Source organism: Mauremys reevesii, linkage group 14 (genome assembly GCF_016161935.1).
Source record: "Mauremys reevesii isolate NIE-2019 linkage group 14, ASM1616193v1, whole genome shotgun sequence".
NCBI classification, from domain to species: Eukaryota; Metazoa; Chordata; order Testudines; family Geoemydidae; genus Mauremys; species Mauremys reevesii.
The window spans coordinates 15010553-15027932 of NC_052636.1; the positions used below are offsets into that span (position 1 = coordinate 15010553).

The 17380-nt window shown below is 69.2% G+C and overlaps 1 protein-coding gene across 2 annotated transcripts; it reads left to right on the forward strand.

Moving 5' to 3' along the window:
- The first annotated feature begins 1211 nt into the window (after positions 1 to 1211).
- TFR2 (transferrin receptor 2) lies at positions 1212 to 14349 on the forward strand. 2 transcript variants are annotated; one of them, XM_039499875.1, is made up of 19 exons: positions 1212 to 1263; positions 2848 to 2897; positions 3253 to 3466; positions 4190 to 4385; positions 5052 to 5192; positions 5305 to 5416; positions 6098 to 6220; positions 6409 to 6525; positions 7062 to 7201; positions 7570 to 7742; positions 8029 to 8148; positions 8452 to 8534; positions 9266 to 9329; positions 9854 to 9921; positions 10668 to 10744; positions 11959 to 12043; positions 12306 to 12533; positions 13389 to 13529; positions 14069 to 14349. In XM_039499875.1, the coding sequence occupies exons 2-19, from the start codon at positions 2865 to 2867 to the stop codon at positions 14309 to 14311; spliced, it is 2358 nt and encodes a 785-aa protein (XP_039355809.1). In that variant the 5' UTR covers positions 1212 to 1263; positions 2848 to 2864; the 3' UTR covers positions 14312 to 14349. The 2 variants fall into 2 exon arrangements, with proteins under 2 accessions (XP_039355809.1, XP_039355810.1); XM_039499876.1 differs by lacking the exon at positions 1212 to 1263 and adding an exon at positions 1339 to 1360.
- Positions 14350 to 17380: the final 3031 nt, after the last annotated feature.

A 17380-nucleotide genomic window follows, 5' to 3' on the forward strand; every position in this document is an offset into this window, starting at 1 on the left:
GCCGGGCGAGGGGTCCCTGGGTAACCGGCCGCCCCGCCCCAGAGGTGGCCGCGTCTCAGCGCCGGGAGGGGTCCTGGGTAACCGGCCGCCCGCCCCAGAGGTGGCTGCATCTCAGCGCCGGCGAGGGGTCCCTGGGTCACCGCCGCCCGCCCCAGAGGTGGGCGCATCTCAGCGCCGGGCGAGGTCCCTGGGTAACCGGCCGCCCGCCCCAGAGGTGGCTGCATCTCAGCGCCGGGCGAGGGGTCCTGTAACGGCCGCCCGCCCCAGAGGTGGCTGCATCTCAGCGCCGGGGAGGGGTCCCTGGGTAACCGGCCGCCCCGCCCCAGAGGTGGCTGCATCTCAGCGCCGGGCGAGGGGTCCCTGGGTCACCGGCCGCCCCGCCCCAGAGGTGGCTGCATCTCAGCGCCGGGCGAGGTCCCTGGGTAACCGGCCGCCCGCCCCAGAGGTGGCTGCATCTCAGCGCCGGGCGAGGTCCCTGGGCACCGGCCGCCCCGCCCCAGAGGTGGCTGCATCTCAGCGCCGGGCGAGGGGTCCCTGGGTCACCGGCCGCCCCGCCCCAGAGGTGGCTGCATCTCAGCCATGCGATTAGCATGTGGATTACGCGGCAATTTTATTCCGTGCTCCGATGCCCCCTACAGGCCATGGAGAGCGACAGCCGGAAACTTCCTTCGTCCTCCTTTTCCCACAGCACAGAGCCATGGCCCCCAGCCAGCCGTCCTCCTGCGCCCCAGAGGACAGGCAGGCCCTGCCCCATTTCCCACCCCTGAGCCAGCCCCCCCTGCCCAGGCCGGGTGGGCCCAGGCCGCCCCAGAGGACAGGCCCCTGCCCCATTACCCACCCCCCAGAGCCAGCCAGTCCCCGCCCTGGGGCCGGGTGGGGGCCGGCGCCCCCCAGAGGGGACAGGCCCCCTGCCCCATTCCCTGCCCCCCTGAGCCAGCCAGTCCCCGCCCTGGGGCCGGGGGGGAGCCGGCGCCCCCCAGAGGGGACAGGCCCCTGCCCCATTCCCCGCCCCCCTGACCCAGCCAGTCACAGCCCCCCTAGGCCCGGTGAGCGTTGGGGCTGCGAGGGGAGACCCCCGCCCCATTCCCGGCAGCACAGTGTCCCCTGGCGCCACCCTGGCCGGGCCCAGGCAGGGCAGGGGGGGCGGGGGGGGTGCTGGACGTAGGTCCCGGCGGGGGAGGAGGCCTGGGTGTCACCGGCAGGTGGGTGGGAGCCCGGGTTTGTATCAGACACAAACAGCTCCCAGCACCAGGCGCCGACTCTGTGAGTGTCCCTAGGGGGAGGGGGCTGGGGGGGTCTGTGAGAACCCCATAAACCCCCCACAGCCACTGGTCCTAGCCCAGCCCGGGGGAGACAGCCTGTGGGTCTGGAATGGGGGACACCAGCAGAGCTGGGGGGGCTGCGGGTCGGGAGTGAGGGGCACCGGCAGGGCTGGGGGGGCTGCGGGTCGGGAGCGAGGGGCAGCAGCAGCGAGCGGGGCTGCGGGTCGGGAGCGAGGCAGCAGCAGGGCTGGGGGCTGCAGGTCGGGAGTGAGGGGCACCGGCAGAGCTGGGGGCTGCGGGTCGGGAGTGAGGGGCACCGGCAGAGCTGGGGGGGCTGCGGGTCGGGAGTGAGGGGCACCGGCAGGACTGGGGGGGCTGCGGGTCGGGAGCGAGGGGCAGCAGCAGGGCTGGGGGGGCTGCAGGTCGGGAGTGAGGGGCCCCGGCAGAGCTGGGGGCTGCGGGTCGGGAGTGAGGGCACCGGCAGAGCTGGGGGCTGCGGGTCAGGAGTGAGGGGCACCCCAGGGCTGGGGGGGGCTGCGGGTCGGGAGTGAGGGGCACCGGCAGGACTGGGGGGGCTGCGGGTCGGGAGTGAGGGGCACCGGCAGGTCGGGGGGGCTGCGGGTCAGGAGTGAGGGGCCCCAGCAGGGCTGGGGGCTGCAGGTCGGGAGTGAGGGGCCCCGGCAGGGCTGGGGGGGCCGGGGGGGAGCCGGTGTGTACGTGACTCTGGGGGCCGCGCTATCAGGTCCCAGCCCCACCCCCGCCCTTATCACCCCAGCCAGGCTCCCTCCGGCCCTTCCCAGCAGCCGGGGCCTGGGACCTCCTGGCCTGGCTCCCCCTCCCCCCACCCAATCGCCCCCAAGCCCCCTCCAGCCCCTTTCTGCCCCCCCATATCTCAGCTCCTCCACCAGCTCGCCCGGGGCGGGGGAGGGGCTCTGACCCCTGGCCATGGGGCCGGCCCCCGCCTCTGTGCCCCCGGCAGCCCGGCGCCAGGCAGGCAAATCAATACGGCCCCGGCAGCCTTTGCACCCGGGCCGCCGGGCAGAGACTTGGTAACCGCCCCCCCTGCCCCCCCAGCCCTGCCGGTGCCCCTCACTCCCGACCCGCAGCCCCTGCTAGCCCAGCCCTGCCGGTGCCCCTCACTCCCGACCCGCAGCCCCCCCAGCTCTGCCGGTGCCCCCACTCCCGACCCGCAGCCCCTGCCCCCAGCCCTGCCGGTGCCCCTCACCCCCGACCCGCAGCCCCTGCCAGCCCCGCCCTGCTGGTGCCCCTCACTCCCGACCCGCAGCCCCTGCTCCCAGCTCTGCGGTGCCCCTCACTCCCGACCCGCAGCCCCTGCCCCCCAGCCCTGCCGGTGCCCCTCACTCCCAACCCGCAGCCCCTGCCCCCAGCTCTGCCGGTGCCCCTCACTCCCGACCTGCAGCCCCCTGCCCCCCCCAGCTCTGCCAGCGCCCCTCACTCCCGACCCGCCGCCCCTGCCAGCCCAGCCCTGGGTGCCCCAGCCCCTGCTCTTCTGGGGGGGGGCAGATAAAGGGGAACCCTCCTGGCTCCTCCCTAACCGGCCCCTGGGGCCCATCTCTCTCCCCAGGACGTGAGGAGGCTGCGATGGAGACGCTGAGATCCCTGCTCCGGCGTGCGGTAGGGCCGGGTTCGAATCCTCCCCAGCGGGCTGGAGGAGACCCCAACAATGCACACTCCCCGGCGCCCCTCACTCCCGACCCGCAGCCCCTGCCAGCCCCGCCCGGCCCCCCCCCAGCTCTGCTGGTGCCCCTCCCTCCCGACCCGCAGCCCCTGCCAGCCCAGCCCTGGGCCCCCCAGCTCTGTGGGTGCCCCTCACTCCCGACCCGCAGCCCCTGCCAGCCCAGCTCTGGGCCCCCCAGCTCTGTGGGTGCCCCTCACTCCCGACCCGCAGCCCCTGTCCCCCCCAGCTCTGCCGGTGCCCCTCACTCCCGACCCGCAGCCCCGCCCGCCGTGACCCCCGTCTCCCCCGCAGGGCGGCGATCGGCCCGGCCGACGCTCCTACACCATCTACCGGAACGTGGAGGGGCCGGGCGGGGAGGGGGCCGGGGGCCTGGAGCTGAAGGTGGCCGAGCGGGAGGAGCAGACGCTGGCCGGGGACATGGCCGCCCTGGTGGCCCCCGGCCCGCGGGGCCGGTCCAAAGCCCTGACCTACGTGGTGCTCAGCGCCCTGCTCATCTTCACCGTGGGTAAGCCCCGCCCCCTGGACAGATAGCCCCGCCCCCTGGCCCAAGAGCTCCGCCCCCTGGCCCGACAGACCCACCCTCTGACCAGAGCTCCACACTCTGACTGAGGGCCCCGCCCCCTGGCCTGAGAGCTCCACCCCCTGACCGACAGATCCACCTTCCGACCCAGAGCTCCGCCCCCTGGAGAGATAGCCCCGCCCCCTGACCCTGATAGCCCCGCCCCCTGGCCCGACAGACCCACCCTCTGACCAGAGCTCCACCCCCTGACTGAGGGCCCCGCCCCCTGGCCTGAGAGCTCCACCCCCTGACCGACAGATCCACCTTCCGACCCAGAGCTCCGCCCCCGGGAGGGATAGCCCCGCCCCCTGACCCTGATAGCCCCGCCCCCTGGCCCGACAGACCCACCCTCTGACCAGAGCTCCACCCCCTGACTGAGGGCCCCGCCCCCTGGCCTGAGAGCTCCGCCCCCTGACTGACAGGCCCACCCCCGCCTGACAGCCCCTCCCGCTGGCCCAAGAGCTCCACCCCCTGGCCTGAGAGCTCCGCCCCCTGGCCGGACCGACCCACCCTCTGACCCAGAGCTCCGCCCCCTGGACAGATAGCCACGCCCCTGGCTCAGAGCTCCGCCCTGTGGACTGAAAACCCCGCCCCCTGGGCTCCTGGCCCCGCCCCCCAGTCTGAGAGCCCCCCGTGCCCCCCGTGCCCACGCCCCGTCTCCCCGGGCAGCGTTCCTGCTGGGCTACGTGGCTCTGCGTGGCAGCTGCCCGTCGTGCGCGGGGCTGCGGGGCGACCTGCTGGCCGTGGTGAGCGACGAGGGGGTGGCCGAGGAGTCGCCGGGGCCGGGGGCCCCCCTCTACTGGGCCGACCTGAAGGAAATGTTCCAGAAATACCTGCGGGAGGAGAGCATCGAGAGCACCGTCCGGTGAGCCCTCCCCGTGAGCCTCCCCAGAGCCCCCCTGAACCCCCTGGTCCCCCGAGAGCCCTCAGAGAGTCCCCAATCCCCCCAAGATCCCCCCAGAGAGTCCCTGCCCCCTGAGAGCCTCCTGGCCCCCCAGAGAGCCCCCCAGAGAGCCCCCCAACCTTGCAGGAGACCCAGTCCCCCAGAGCCCCCCAGAGAGATCCCTGGCCCCCCGAGAGCCCCCTCCCCACTGGGACCCCCTGCAGCCACAGATCCTCCCACAGGGACCCCCAGCCCCCCAGGGAGCCCTCAGCTCTCTGGAGCCCCCCTGGCCCACCCAGAGAGCCCTCAGATCCTCCTGCCCCCCAAAGAACCCCCTCTCCATGGCCCCACAGATCCTCCCACAGGGATCCCCCCGTGCCCCACCGAGAAGCCTGCCCCACAGATACCCCAGAGTCACCCCACACCCCCACCCAGCACAGGGTCCCCCTTCTCTGAGCCCCCACAGACACCCCAAATCCCCTCTGCCCCCCATCTGCCATCTCTCCTCAGAAACCCCCCCTCAAAAACGCCGGGGACCCCCTCCCCAATTCGCCCAGCATGGCTGGAGGGGTGGAGGTTCGGGGGGGGGTCCTATGCCCCCAGCTGCCGCCTGACCCCTCCCCTCTTCTGTCGTCCCCCCCCGCCCAGGTGGGTGAGCGAGGGCCCCCACCACCCCGGCTCGCCCCGCATGGACGCCCTGACCCACCGGGTGCTGGAGAGTCTCACGTCCTACGGGCTGGACCGGGCCTGGACCGACACCCACTACGTGGGGCTGCAGCGTCCGGACAGGTCTGACCGGGGGGACGTGGGGGGGACCCATGGGGGAGGGGGGAGGAGGTGCCCAGGGGCAAATGGGGGGGCCAGGCAGGCTGGGCTCTGACGCCCCCCCCCTCGCCCCCAGGATGAACCCCAACTTCCTGCATCAGCTGGACCCGCAAGGGGGGGTCCTGGAGAAACTGCCCCTGGAGGACCCCGAGATGTACTGCCCCTACAGCGCCCCCGGCAACGCCACGGTAACGCCCCCCGGCAACGCCCCTCCTCCCCCGGGTCCTGCCCCTACAGCGCCCCCGGCAACGCCACGGTAACGCCCCCTGGCAACGCCCCTCCTCCCCCGGGTCCTGCCCCTACAGCGCCCCCGGCAACGCCACGTTAACGCCCCCCAGCAACACCCCGTCTCCCCCGGGTCCTGCCCCTACAGCGCCCCCGGCAACGCCACGGTAACGCCCCCCGGCAACACCCCGTCTCCCCCGGGTCCTGCCCCTACAGCGCCCCCGGCAACGCCACGTTAACGCCCCCCAGCAACACCCGCCTCCCCTGGTCCTGCCCTACAGCACCCCGGCAACGCCACGGTAACACCCCCAGCAACACCCCTCCTCCCCCGGGTCCTGCCCCTACAGTGCCCCCGGCAATGCCACGGTAACGCCCCCCAGCAATGCCACGGTAACACCCCCGGCAACACCTCGCCTCTCCCGGGTCCTGCCCTACAGCGCCCCCGGCAATGCCACAGTAACGCCCCCCGCCTCTCCCAGGTCCTGCCCCTAGAGTGCCCCTGGCAACGCCACAGTAACGCCTCCACCCTGCTGCTCCCATCCTGCCCCCATCCCCACTCCCCAGCCCTCTTCCTGAGCCTGGGGGTGCTGGTTTTGGGGGGGGTGTCCGCCCCCACCCACGCTCCCCCCCATCTGTCTCCCCAGGGGGGGCTGGTCTATGCCAACTACGGGCGCCAGGAGGATTTTGACGTCCTGGGACAGCAGGGAGTGAACCCCCAGGGCCACCTCGTCATCGTCAGGGTGGGAGAGATCAGCTATGCGGAGAAGGTGAGCACGGATGCCTGGGTTCTCTCCCCGGCTCTGGGAGGGGAGTGGGGCCTGGTGGGTCAGAGCAGGGGGGGCTGGGAGCCAGGACTCCTGGGTTCTCTCCCCAGCTCTGGGAGGGGTGTGGGGGCTGGTGGGTTAGAGCAGGGGGGCTGGGAGCCAGGACTCCTGGGTTCTCTCCTTTCCTCCAGGTGGCAAACGCAGACGCTGCCCAGGCCCGGGGGGTGCTGATCTACCCTGACCCCTGGGACATCCCCCAGGATCCGCGGAAAGCCGGCCTGTCCCAGAACCGGGCGGTTTATGGACACGTGAGTGCCGGCGCGGGAGGGAGGGTGGGGGGGGGTCTGCATGGGACGTGGTGGGTGAGGGGATGGGGGGCACTTGCCCTGGGACATTGATCCCCGTTAAGCTAACGGAGCGACTGATTCACGCCCTGATTAATAAAAAATTGAAGGGGTGTTTCATGTAGTTCACGCCCGTCCCGGTGTTTGCGCCACAGGGATCCCTTCATACTAACGAGCTCTCTCTCTAACGAGACGACCGGGCCGCCGTTAACGGGCATCGGACTCCCGCCCGTGTCCAAATCGGTCCCGCCCCGGCGAGCTCGAACATTAACCCGGGCTTCAACCAAACGAAAGGCCTTCAAAACTGGCTAGCTGATAGATCTCCGGACGTACCTGGAGCCGGTTGCGCTCTGCGGCGGGGGCGGTGTCGGTTCCTGGGGGGTCCTTCTTCCCTGTCTCTCTCCACAACCTGCAAGCAAAGGAGTCAAGCTCAGTGGGGCAGGGAGCAGGTGGGGCAGGCCCGGCCTCCGTCCCTCACCCGCTGTCTCTGCCCCTCCTAGGTTCACATGGGGACCGGCGACCCCTACACCCCCGGCTTCCCCTCCTTCAACCACACCCAGTTCCCCCCAATCCAGTCCTCGGGGCTGCCGCGCATCCCCGCCCACCCCATCAGCGCCAGCACAGCCGCCCGCCTCCTCAGGTAAGTGGGGGAGCCCGGACTCCTGGGTTCTCCCCCCGGCTCTGGGTGGGGGCTGGTGGGTTAGAGCAGGGGGTCTGGGAGCCAGGACTCCTGGGTTCTCTCCCCGGCTCTGGGAGGGGAGTGGGGGCTGGTGGGTTAGAGCAGGGGGAGCTGGGAGCCAGGACTCCTGGGTTCTCTCCCCGGCTCTGGGAGGGGAGTGGGGGCTGGTGGGTCAGAGCAGGGGGAGCTGGGAGCCAGGACTCCTGGGTTCTCTCCCTGGCTCTGGGAGGGGAGTGGGGGCTGGTGGTTAGAGCAGGGGGGCTGGGAGCCAGAACTCCTGGGTTTTCTCCCCGGCCCTGCAAGAGTCTGACCCCCTCTCCCCCCACCAGTAAGCTGACAGGGCTGGCCGCCCCACGGGACTGGAAGGGCCGCCTGGCCGACGTCCCGTATCGCCTTGGGCCCGGGGACCCAGGCGTCCGGGTGCACCTCCAGGTGAACAACGTCAAGACTCCGACCGTGATCAGTAACGTCTTCGGCTGCATCGAGGGGCGATTTGAACCCGGTGAGGTCGGGGGAGGGGACAGGACGAGGTGGGGTCTCTGTGGGGTGGGGTGGAGAGCAGGAGGAGGAGAATTGATGGGGACAGGAAGGGGTGGGGCTGGGGCTGGGTGTGTGGGTTGTAGTGGGGTGGGCGCCTGGGAATGGGGGCCACAGAGAGGTGGGGATGCGGTGGGGGCAGCTGTGTGGGGACTGGGAGGCCTGGGAGCTGTGTGGGATGGGGATGGGGCTGTCGGGGAGGGGTCTCCTTTCCCCTAACCTTGGCTCCTGCCCTTCCCCCCCCCCCACAGATCACTACGTGATCATCGGGGCTCAGCGGGACGCTCTGGGCCCGGGGGCGGCCGGCTCGGGCGTGGGCACGGCCGTGCTCCTCGAGTTAGCCCGGACCTTCTCCGCCATGGTGCGCAACGGTAAGGGGGTGGGGCTGGCACCAGGTGGGGCAGGGGGCGGGGCTAGATGAAGGGGGCGGGGCTGGCACAGGGGGGCGGGGCCGCCCCCTCACTAGAAGACCCCTCCCCTGTCATACCCCCAGTGGCCATCAGGTGGGGACCTCGCTCCCGCCAAGAGCACAGAGGGGAATATTCATCAGCCTGTCAAAAAAGATGGCCGCCTTAAAGGAGTTAGATTAAAGTTCCCCAGGGACCTCAGGACTCCTGGGTTCTCGGGACGGGAGGGGCACATGTCCCCCCACTTCAGTCCATTTCTCTTCCCAGGCTTCCAGCTCCGCCGCACCCTGCTCTTCGCTAGCTGGGACGCAGAAGACTTCGGCCGGGTCGGCTCCACCGAATGGCTAGAGGTGACCCGGACGCCTGGGTCCCCGCTGCAGGGCTGGGGGAGGGGGGTTCTACCTACAGGGGCCCACCAGTCCCATCCCCTCCTGCAGCCAACAGCTCCAGGAGGGCAGTGGGGGCTGGGAGCCAGGACTCCTGGGTTCTCTCCCCGGTGCTGGGAGGGGAGTGGGGGCTGGTGGTTAGAGCAGGGGGGCTGGGAGCCAGGACTCCTGGGTTCTCTCCCCAGCTCTGGGAGGGGAGTGGGGGCTGGTGGTTAGAGCAGGGGGGGCTGGGAGCCAGGACTCCTGGGTTCTCTCCCGGCTCTGGGAGGGGAGTGGGGGCTGGTGGTTAGAGCAGGGGGGGCTGGGAGCCCGGACTCCTGGGTTCTCTCCCCGCTCTGGGAGGGGAGTGGGGGCTGGTGGTTGAGAGCAGGGGGGCTGGGAGCCAGGACTCCTGGGTTCTCTCCCCGCTCTGGGAGGGGAGTGGGGGCTGGTGGTTAGAGCAGGGGGGGCTGGGAGCCAGGACTCCTGGGTTCTCTCCCCGGCTCTGGGAGGGGAGTGGGGGCTGGTGGGTTGAAGCAGGGGGGGCTGGGAGCCAGGACTCCTGGGTTCTCTCTCTGGCCGTCATGAGGCTCTGGGCTCCCCCTGGTGGTAAGATGAGGGAATAGCAGCTACCATCATTGATGAGATGGGGGGCTGCTTACTTTGGACCCCCCCACAACTTACTCCCCTCCCCCCAAACCTCCCGTCCTGACCAGGGGTATCTCACCATGCTGCACCTCAAAGCCGTGGCCTACATCAGTCTGGACAACGCTGTGCTAGGTACGTGACTGGGGGCCCGGACTCCTGGGTTCTCTCCCCGGCTCTGGGAGGGGAGTGGGGGCTGGTGGGTTAGAGCAGGGGGGGCTGGGAGCCAGGACTCCTGGGTTCTCTCCTGGCTCAGGGAGCGGAGTGGGGGCTGGTGGGTCAGAGCAGCGGGGGGCTGGGAGCCAGGACTCCTGGGTTCTCTCCCCGGCTCTGGGAGGGGAGTGGGGGCTGCTGGGTTAGAGCAGGGGGGGCTGGGAGCCAGGACTCCTGGGTTCTCTCCCCGGCTCTGGGAGGGGAGCCAGGACTGGTGGGTTAGAGGAGACACTGTCTGCCTCAGTTTCCCTCTCTCAATTATAAACCTAACTCTATCAAGGTCCGTGGGAGGGGGTGACTCAAAGCTTGGGGCTTAGCTCCCAGGGGATGGGGGAGGGGCATGTCAGCCCCCCCCCAAGTGGGGGTGGGAATCAAGGTTCCACTACTGGATCCCCCCCACCCTGACACGTTTCTCTCCCCACCCCCACCCCCCCGCTGAACCTCAGGAGATGACAAATTCTACGCCAAGACCAGCCCCTTGCTGACCAGCCTCATCGAGAGTGTCCTCAAACAGGTGAGGGGCAGCCCCGGACGCCTGGGTTCTCTCCCCGGCTCTGGGAGGGGAGTGGGGGCTGGTGGGTCAGAGCAGGGGGGCTGGGAGCCAGGACTCCTGGGTTCTCTCCCCGGCTCGGGGAGGGGGAGGTAGAGCAGGGGCGGGGAGCAAGGACTCCTGGTTTCTCTCCTGGCTCTGGGAGGGCAGTGGGGGCTGGTGGGTCAGAGCAGGGGCTGGGAGCCAGGACTCCTGGGTTCTCTCCCCAGCTCTGGGAGGAGGGGCGGGGGCTGGTGGGTAGAGCAGGGGCTGGGAGCCAGGACTCCTGGGTTCTCTCCCCAGCTCTGGGAGGGGAGTGGGGGCTGGTGGGTCAGAGCAGGGGCGGGGCTGGGAGCCAGGACTCCTGGGTTCTCTCCTGGGCTCTGGGAGGGGAGTGGGGGCTGGTGGGTTAGAGCAGGGGGGCTGGGAGCCAGGACTCCTGGGTTCTCTCCGGCTCCGGGAGGGGAGTGGGGGCTGGGGGTTAGAGCAGGGGGGCTGGGAGCCAGGACTCCTGGGTTCTCTCCCTGGCTCTGGGAGGGCAGTGGGGGCTGGTGGTTAGAGCAGGGGGGGCTGGGAGCCAGGACTCCTGGGTTCTCTCCGGCTCCGGGAGGGGAGTGGGGGCTGGTGGTTAGAGCAGGGCTCAAAGGTCATCAGGCCACATTGGCCCCTCTGAGGGTGGAAGGTCGGGGGTTAGAGTTCGAAGGTCACCTGTGACTCCTCCCCACCGGCAGGTCGACAGCCCGAACCGCAGTGGCCAGACCCTCTACGAGCAGGTGACGTTCCCGGATCGGCGCTGGGCCAGCGAGGTGTAAGTGGGGCGCGACCTGTGGAGCAACAGAGACCCTTCACCTCTGACCCTTCACCTTTGACCCCTGCCCTTCAGTGCTGAGCCTACCCAATGGTGACCCTTCACCTCCGACCCTTCACCTTTGCCCTTCAGTGCTGAGCCTACCCAATGGTGACCCTTCACCTCCGACCCTTCACCTTTGCCCTTCAGTGCTGAGCCTACCCAGTGGTGGCCCTTCACCTCTGACCCATCACCTTTGACCCCTGACCTTTCAGTGCTGAGCCTACCCAATGGCAACCCTTCACCTCTGACCCATCACCTTTGATCCCCCTGACCTTTCAGTGTTGAGCCTACCCAGTGGTGGCCCTTCACCTCCGACCCTTCACCTTTGACCTCTGCTCTTTCAGTGCTGAGCCTACGCGATGGTGACCCTTCACCTCTGACCCATCACCTTTGACCTCTGCCCTTCAGTGCTGACCCTCCCCAGTGGTGATCCTTCACCTCTGACCTTAAATACTCTCTACCTTTGCTGACCCCTCACCTTTGACTCTGGTCCCGCCCCCTTTTCACACTGACCCCGCCCATGGGCCGGGGCCGCCCCATAGCCGCTGCCCCCCCTCACCCCACTGCTCGCTCCAGGGATTGGCTCAGCCGGGCTCCGGGGCGCCCCCTGGGGGTGGAAGACAAAGCCCCGAATATCAGGCCCTCCGGTCACCCCAGCTGGGCCTGCCCCACGCTGCTCCCCGGGAGCCGCTCCTTGGAGCTGGGCTGCCGCCCGGCTGGCCCCTAACGAGCCTTGTCCTCATTAGCGGGTTTCCCCAGCCGCCCTGGCTGCTTCTGCCCCACGCCACCCCCATCTCGGCGTAGCCTTCACCAAGGGTGACCCTTAACCTCTGACCCTCCTGCTTTTCCCCTCGACCCGAACCACTGCTGACCCTTAACCTCTGACCCCCTAATCTGGCCAGGGCTACCTCGCCCCTGCTGACCCCTAATCCCCCCCACACCAACCCTGACCCACTCTGATCCCCCCCCGCCAGCCCCATACAAATCTCCTGCCAGCCCCAAATCCTGCTGCCACCCCCCGAAATCCTGAGCTGTTTGGGGCCAGGAGTCCCTGATCTCAGAGCCCCCGGGGAAGGTTTTTGGGGAGCAGCCCTGGGTGGGACACTGGGGAAACCCCAACCTCAGCACCCCCCCTTCTCCCTGAGTCTGATCCTGCCTCCTGCCGCCCCCAGGATCCGGCCCCTCTCCACGGACAGCAGCGCCTACCTCTTCACCGCCTTCGCGGGGGTCCCGGCCGTGGAGTTCTCCTTCGTCGAGGTGAGAGACCCTGGCAGGGTGCCCCCCAGCTGGGTCAGCGCCCCTCACTCCTGACCCGCAGCCCCTGCACCCCCCAGCCCTGCTGGTGCCCCTCACTCCCGACCCGCAGCCCCTGCCCCTCCCAGCCCTGCCGGAGCCCCTCACTCCCGACCCGCAGCCCCTGCCCCCCCCAGCCCTGCCGGTGCCCCTCACTCCCGACCCGCAGCCCCTGCCCCCCTGCCCTGCTGGTGCCCCTCACTCCCTGGTTTTCCCGTCCCCGCAGGACGCCCGCCCCTACCCGTTCCTGCACACCCAGGACGACACCTACGAGAACCTGAACGGGATGCTCTTCGGGCGGCTGCCGGCCGTGGCCAAGTCGGTGGCCGAGGTCGTGGGGCAGATGCTGATTCGCCTGAGCCACGACAACCTGGTGCCGCTGGACTTCGGCGCCTACGGAGACGTCCTGCTGCAGCGGATCGCGGAGCTGAACCCCTACAGCAGCGAGCTGAAGGTAGGGGGCTGGGGGGGATCCAGCCCCACAGCCACCCCCGGGGGATCTGGGGCTCCACCGATCGCCCTGGCTTTGGGAGGGGAGTGGGCGGCTGGTGGGTCAGAGCAGGGGGGGCCGGGAGCCAGGACTCCTGGGTTCTCTCCCCAGCTCTGGGAGGGGAGTGGGGGCTGATAGGTTAGAGCCGGGGGGGGCTGGGAGCCAGGACTCCTGGGTTCTCTCCCCGGCTCTGGGAGGGGAGTGGGGGCTGGTGGGTTATAGCAGGGGGGGGCTGGGAGCCAGGACTCCTGGGTTCTCTCCCGGCTCTGGGAGGAGTGGGGCTGGTGGGTAGAGCAGGGGGCTGGGAGCCAGGACTCCTGGGTTCTCTCCCGGCTCTGGGAGGAGTGGGGCTGGTGGGTTAGAGCAGGGGCCTGGGAGCCAGGACTCCTGGGTTCTCCCCGGCTCTGGGAGGGAGTGGGGGCTGGTGGGTGGAGGGAACTGGGAGTCAGGACTCCTGGGTTCTCTCCCCGGCTCTGGGAGGGGAGTGGGGGCTGGTGGGTTGGAGGCAGCGGGGCTGGGAGCCAGGACTCCTGGGTTCTCTCCCGGCTCTGGGAGGAGTGGGGCTGGTGGGTTAGAGCAGGGGGCTGGGAACCAGGACTCCTGGGTTCTCTCCCTGGCTCTGGGAGGGGAGTGGGGGCTGGTGGGTCAGAGCAGGGGGGGCTGGGAGCCAGGACTCCTGGGTTCTCTCCCTGGCTCTGGGAGGGGAGCGGGGGAACATATCCAGAAGTGTGGAAGTTGCGGGGGTTGGAAGGCCCCACGGAGGGATGGGGGCTGGGTTGTGTCCCCCCCCCATTCATTCCCATCCCCCCCCGCACACAGAGCCGCGGCCTGACCCTGCAGTGGATGTACTCGGCCCGGGGCGACTACATGCGGGCGGCCGAGAAGCTGCGCCAGGACATCTACAGCTCGGAGGAGACGAACCAACGGCTCAACCGCATGCACAACGTCCGCATCATGAGGGTGAGCCTCGGGGGGGGGGGGGTCCTGCATCGTCCCACAGCTCCCCACCCCTGCTGCACGCGGTGCCCCAGCCCCGCTGCCTGCTGGGAACCGGGAGCATGCGCCTTTCAGCTGTGCGGACACATGCAATTCACCGCCGCATGCATTGGCGCATGCATCGGTCCAGGTGGGCACATGCATCAGGCCAGGGCCGCATCGGCGCATGCATCGGGCCGGTTCCATGTCGGCACATGCATCGGGCCGGGGCCGGGGCGGCGCATGCATCGGGCCGGGGCCGTGTCAGCGCATGCATCGGGCCGGGGCCACGTCGGCGCAGGCATCGGGCCGGGCCCACGTCGGCGCATGCATCGGGCCGGGCCCACGTCGGCGCATGCATCGGGCCAGGGCCGGGGCAGCGCATGCATCGGGCCGGGGCCGCGTCGGCGCATGCACCAGGCCGGAGCCGGGTTGCCACATGCCTGCCTGTTGCCTGGAGCCTGCATCTCCTGCTGCATTTGTGGGGGTCGGACTCTGCTAAGCACCCCCTTTCTTCCCCACAGGTGGAGTTCTACTTCCTGTCCCCCTACGCGGCGGCCCCCGAGACCCCCGTCCGGCACGTCCTGCTCGGGCAGGGGCCGCACACGCTGCGGGCGCTGCTGCAGCACCTGCGCCTGCTGCGGGAGGCGCCCGGGCGCGTCGACGAGGGGCGGTTCCGGCGCCAGCTGGCCCTGGCCACGTGGACCCTGCAGGGGGCGGCCAACGCCCTCAGCGGGGAGGTCTGGGACGTCGACATCAACTTCTGAGCCCCCCCGTCCCTCCCCCCGGGTGCCCCCGATGGCTTCCCTGCCGCCCCGGGTCCCGCCCGCTCGATCCCCCTTTCACCCTGTCCGGCCTCCCAGCCGAGCCGCCTCCCTGAGGGCCTCACCCCACGAACCCCAAATATCCCCCCGTGCAGCCCTCCCCCAAATCTCCGCCCCCCCCGAGGGACCCTGTATTTCTCCTACACCCCCAGATCTGCACCCAAGGGGCACCCGTTTCCCTGCCCCCCCAGCCCCGCTGCCCCCCCCGTTAATTTATCAGTGGCAGCGCCCACTATAAATGGTTTCGTTTATTGCTAGGCGATAGATTTAACCCTTTGTCGGAAGCACCAGCTTCTATACCCCCCCCCCGTGACCAATGGACATGCAGCATGCCCGGGAACCAATCACAGGCCGGCTCCCCAAAACAGTCCCGCCCCCGGCACCCCCACAAAAAATCCATCACCAGCTGCAACCTCGGGCACCAGGACTCCTGGGTTCTCTCCCCGGCTCTGGGAGGGGAGTGGGGGCTGGTGGGTCAGAGCAGGGGGGCTGGGAGCCAGGACTCCTGGGTTCTCTCCCTGGCTCTGGGAGGGGAGTGGGGGCTGGTGGGTCAGAGCAGGGGGGCTGGGAGCCAGGACTCCTGGGTTCCTTCTCTACCCAGTCTATCTCTGTGCCTTATTTCCTCCTGCCCTAATGGGGGGGGGGTCCCCTCGGGCAGGGCCAGCTGGGCAGGTCGTCCTGCCCCCCCACCCCCGAGCCTGAAAGCTCAATAAAAATGGATGCTGCAGCTGCCTGTGTCTATTTCCAGGGGCCCCCAGCCCCTGAAACACCCCCCCAACGCCCAAGTTCCTGGGTATGGGGGGGCGGGGAAGGGGGCAGAGCTCACTGGGGTGCCACCCCCCCCATGATGACCCCCCTCCCTTTGAGCCCCCCCCCTCCACCCTCCCTGCAGTTTGGGGCCACTTCGGGCTTCTTTCAAAATTGTATTTTTGCACCAACAACATAAAATTCTCCAGGCAAAAAAATTTCAAGTATCTGCCCCCCCCATGGCCCTGGCAGACTGGGGGGGGGGCAGGATTCAAGTATCATGGTGGGGGCTGGGGGCTCAGGTGCATTGGAAGATTTCGGTGAGGGGACGACGGGGGCTAAACCCCCTTTACTGGGGTCAGAGGTCAAAAGCAGCAGGACCCCCCCCCCACCCCGAACAGCAGGTATCTCTGGGCGGGGGTCCCTGAGGAGGAGCCTAAGTGGAGTCCCCGCCCACAGGGGGCGGGGCTTAAGGCTGTCTGGCTTCTGCCCGCCCCCCAAGGGGAGGGGCATAATGGATTGACAAACCCCCCCCACTTCCTCCTATGAAAAGGGTGGAGCTGGAAGGGCCCCGCCCCCATCCTCACCTGGATGCACCCAGAAGGGGCGGGGCATGAGGCCCGGCTCCCCTCAGACCCCGCCCAAGGGGGAGGGGATTAAGTGCTTGGCCACGCCCTCTGCCCAGAGCAGGCCTGAATCCTACACCCACCCTGTCCCAGGAGGGGCGGGGCTATGGGGGGGGTCCTTCCCAAGGGGGCGGGGTTTAGAGGACCCTTCCCCAGGGGGAGGAGCATCAGCGCCCGAGCGAGGAGGGCGGGGCCCGTGCTCCTGGAGGGCTCCCCCCAAGCAGGCGGGGGGGTGTGGCCCCTCAGTCGTGCCCGGCCTCGCCGAGGGGCACGTGCCGGAGGGTGTGGAAGATCCAGTCCCTCTTGGTGCTCCAGCCGCCGTGGGGCGCCTCGTTCATCCGCTGGCCGAAGGACTCGAGCGCCTCCGGCTCGGCCTCGGCGAGCGCCGGCGCCTTGCGCCCGTAGGCGGCGTGGCCGAAGGGCTGCAGCTCCGGCAGCCCCGTGCTCCGCAGCAGCGAGGACAGGCTGAGCAGCAGGGTGGCCTGGTGCCGGATGGCCGGTAGCCTGCGTAGCACATCGCCTGGCACCTGCCGGGGCGCGGCGCGGGGTCAGGACGCCGGGGTCCCCTCCCCGGCGCTGGGAGGGGACTGGGGGCTGGGAGCCAGGACTCCTGGGTTCTCGCCCCAGCTCTGGGAGGGGAGTGGGGGCTAAGGGGTCAGAGCAGGGGGGCTGGGAGCCAGGACTCCTGGGTTCTCCCCCCGGCTCTGGGAGGGGAGTGGGGGCTAAGGGGTCAGAGCAGGGGGGCTGGGAGCCAGGACTCCTGGGTTCTCCCCCCGGCTCTGGGAGGGGAGTGGCTGAACCAGGTGAATTCGAGCTCCTGGCAGGGGGGTCTCCTGGCGGTGGTGGGGGGAGGAGGGGGGTGAAAAGGGGGTCAGAACCTTAGCACCCCCAACCCCATCCAGAGGGGACTCCTAGCCCCCAGCAAAGCACCCCAAAAACGATGTGCTCAGAGCCTTCCAATTTATGTAGGCCCTACAATAATACGCAAGAGGGCCATATGGATCTATTATTGTAGTACTTATTACATAGCTTTATCTCCCTATGATGTGGTCTGGTGGTTATCCTAGGGCCCTGCCCTACTGGGCAGATCATGCCGGCCCTGTGTATTTACGTAGGCCCTACCTTAATAGCCAAAACATGCCATCCCTGTGTATTTACGTAGGCCCTACCTTAATAGCCAAAACATGCCGGCCCTGTGTATTTATGTAGGCCCTACCTTAATAGCCAAAACATGCCGGCCCTGTGCATTTACGTAGGCCCTACTGTAATTACATCCAGGAGACTGCACCACTAAGGCTAATTCACAGTTTCACAGCCCATGTTTTTAAGCGCTTAGGTTGACCGTTTTAGCCTGGTGTGTTTTGAGTAGGCCCTACCGTAACAGCCAGCCGCCACCTCTGGGCAGGCGGAGAGAAGTGGGCTGCAATAGCACGTACTGCCACGAGAGAGGCTTACGGCTGCCGACAGGCGAGGAGGGGTTAATAGCCAGATACCCCACTGTGGTACGGGACGGGACAGAGAGGGGACCCAGGGCCGGGCTGGCAGGGGCTGCGGATCAGGAGTGAGGGGCACCGGCCGCGCTGGGGGGGGGGCAGGAAAACACTCACCCTGTTGGGGTTCGAGCCCCCCACACCAATGG

Coding starts and splice junctions, on each gene's coding strand:
- TFR2 (XM_039499875.1), top strand. CDS start 2,865: ATGGAGACGCTGAGATCCCTGCTCCGGCGTGCG. Junction 9,330..9,853: donor TCTGGACAACGCTGTGCTAG/GTACGTGACTGG, acceptor GCTGAACCTCAG/GAGATGACAAATTCTACGCC. Junction 12,534..13,388: donor CCTACAGCAGCGAGCTGAAG/GTAGGGGGCTGG, acceptor CCCCGCACACAG/AGCCGCGGCCTGACCCTGCA.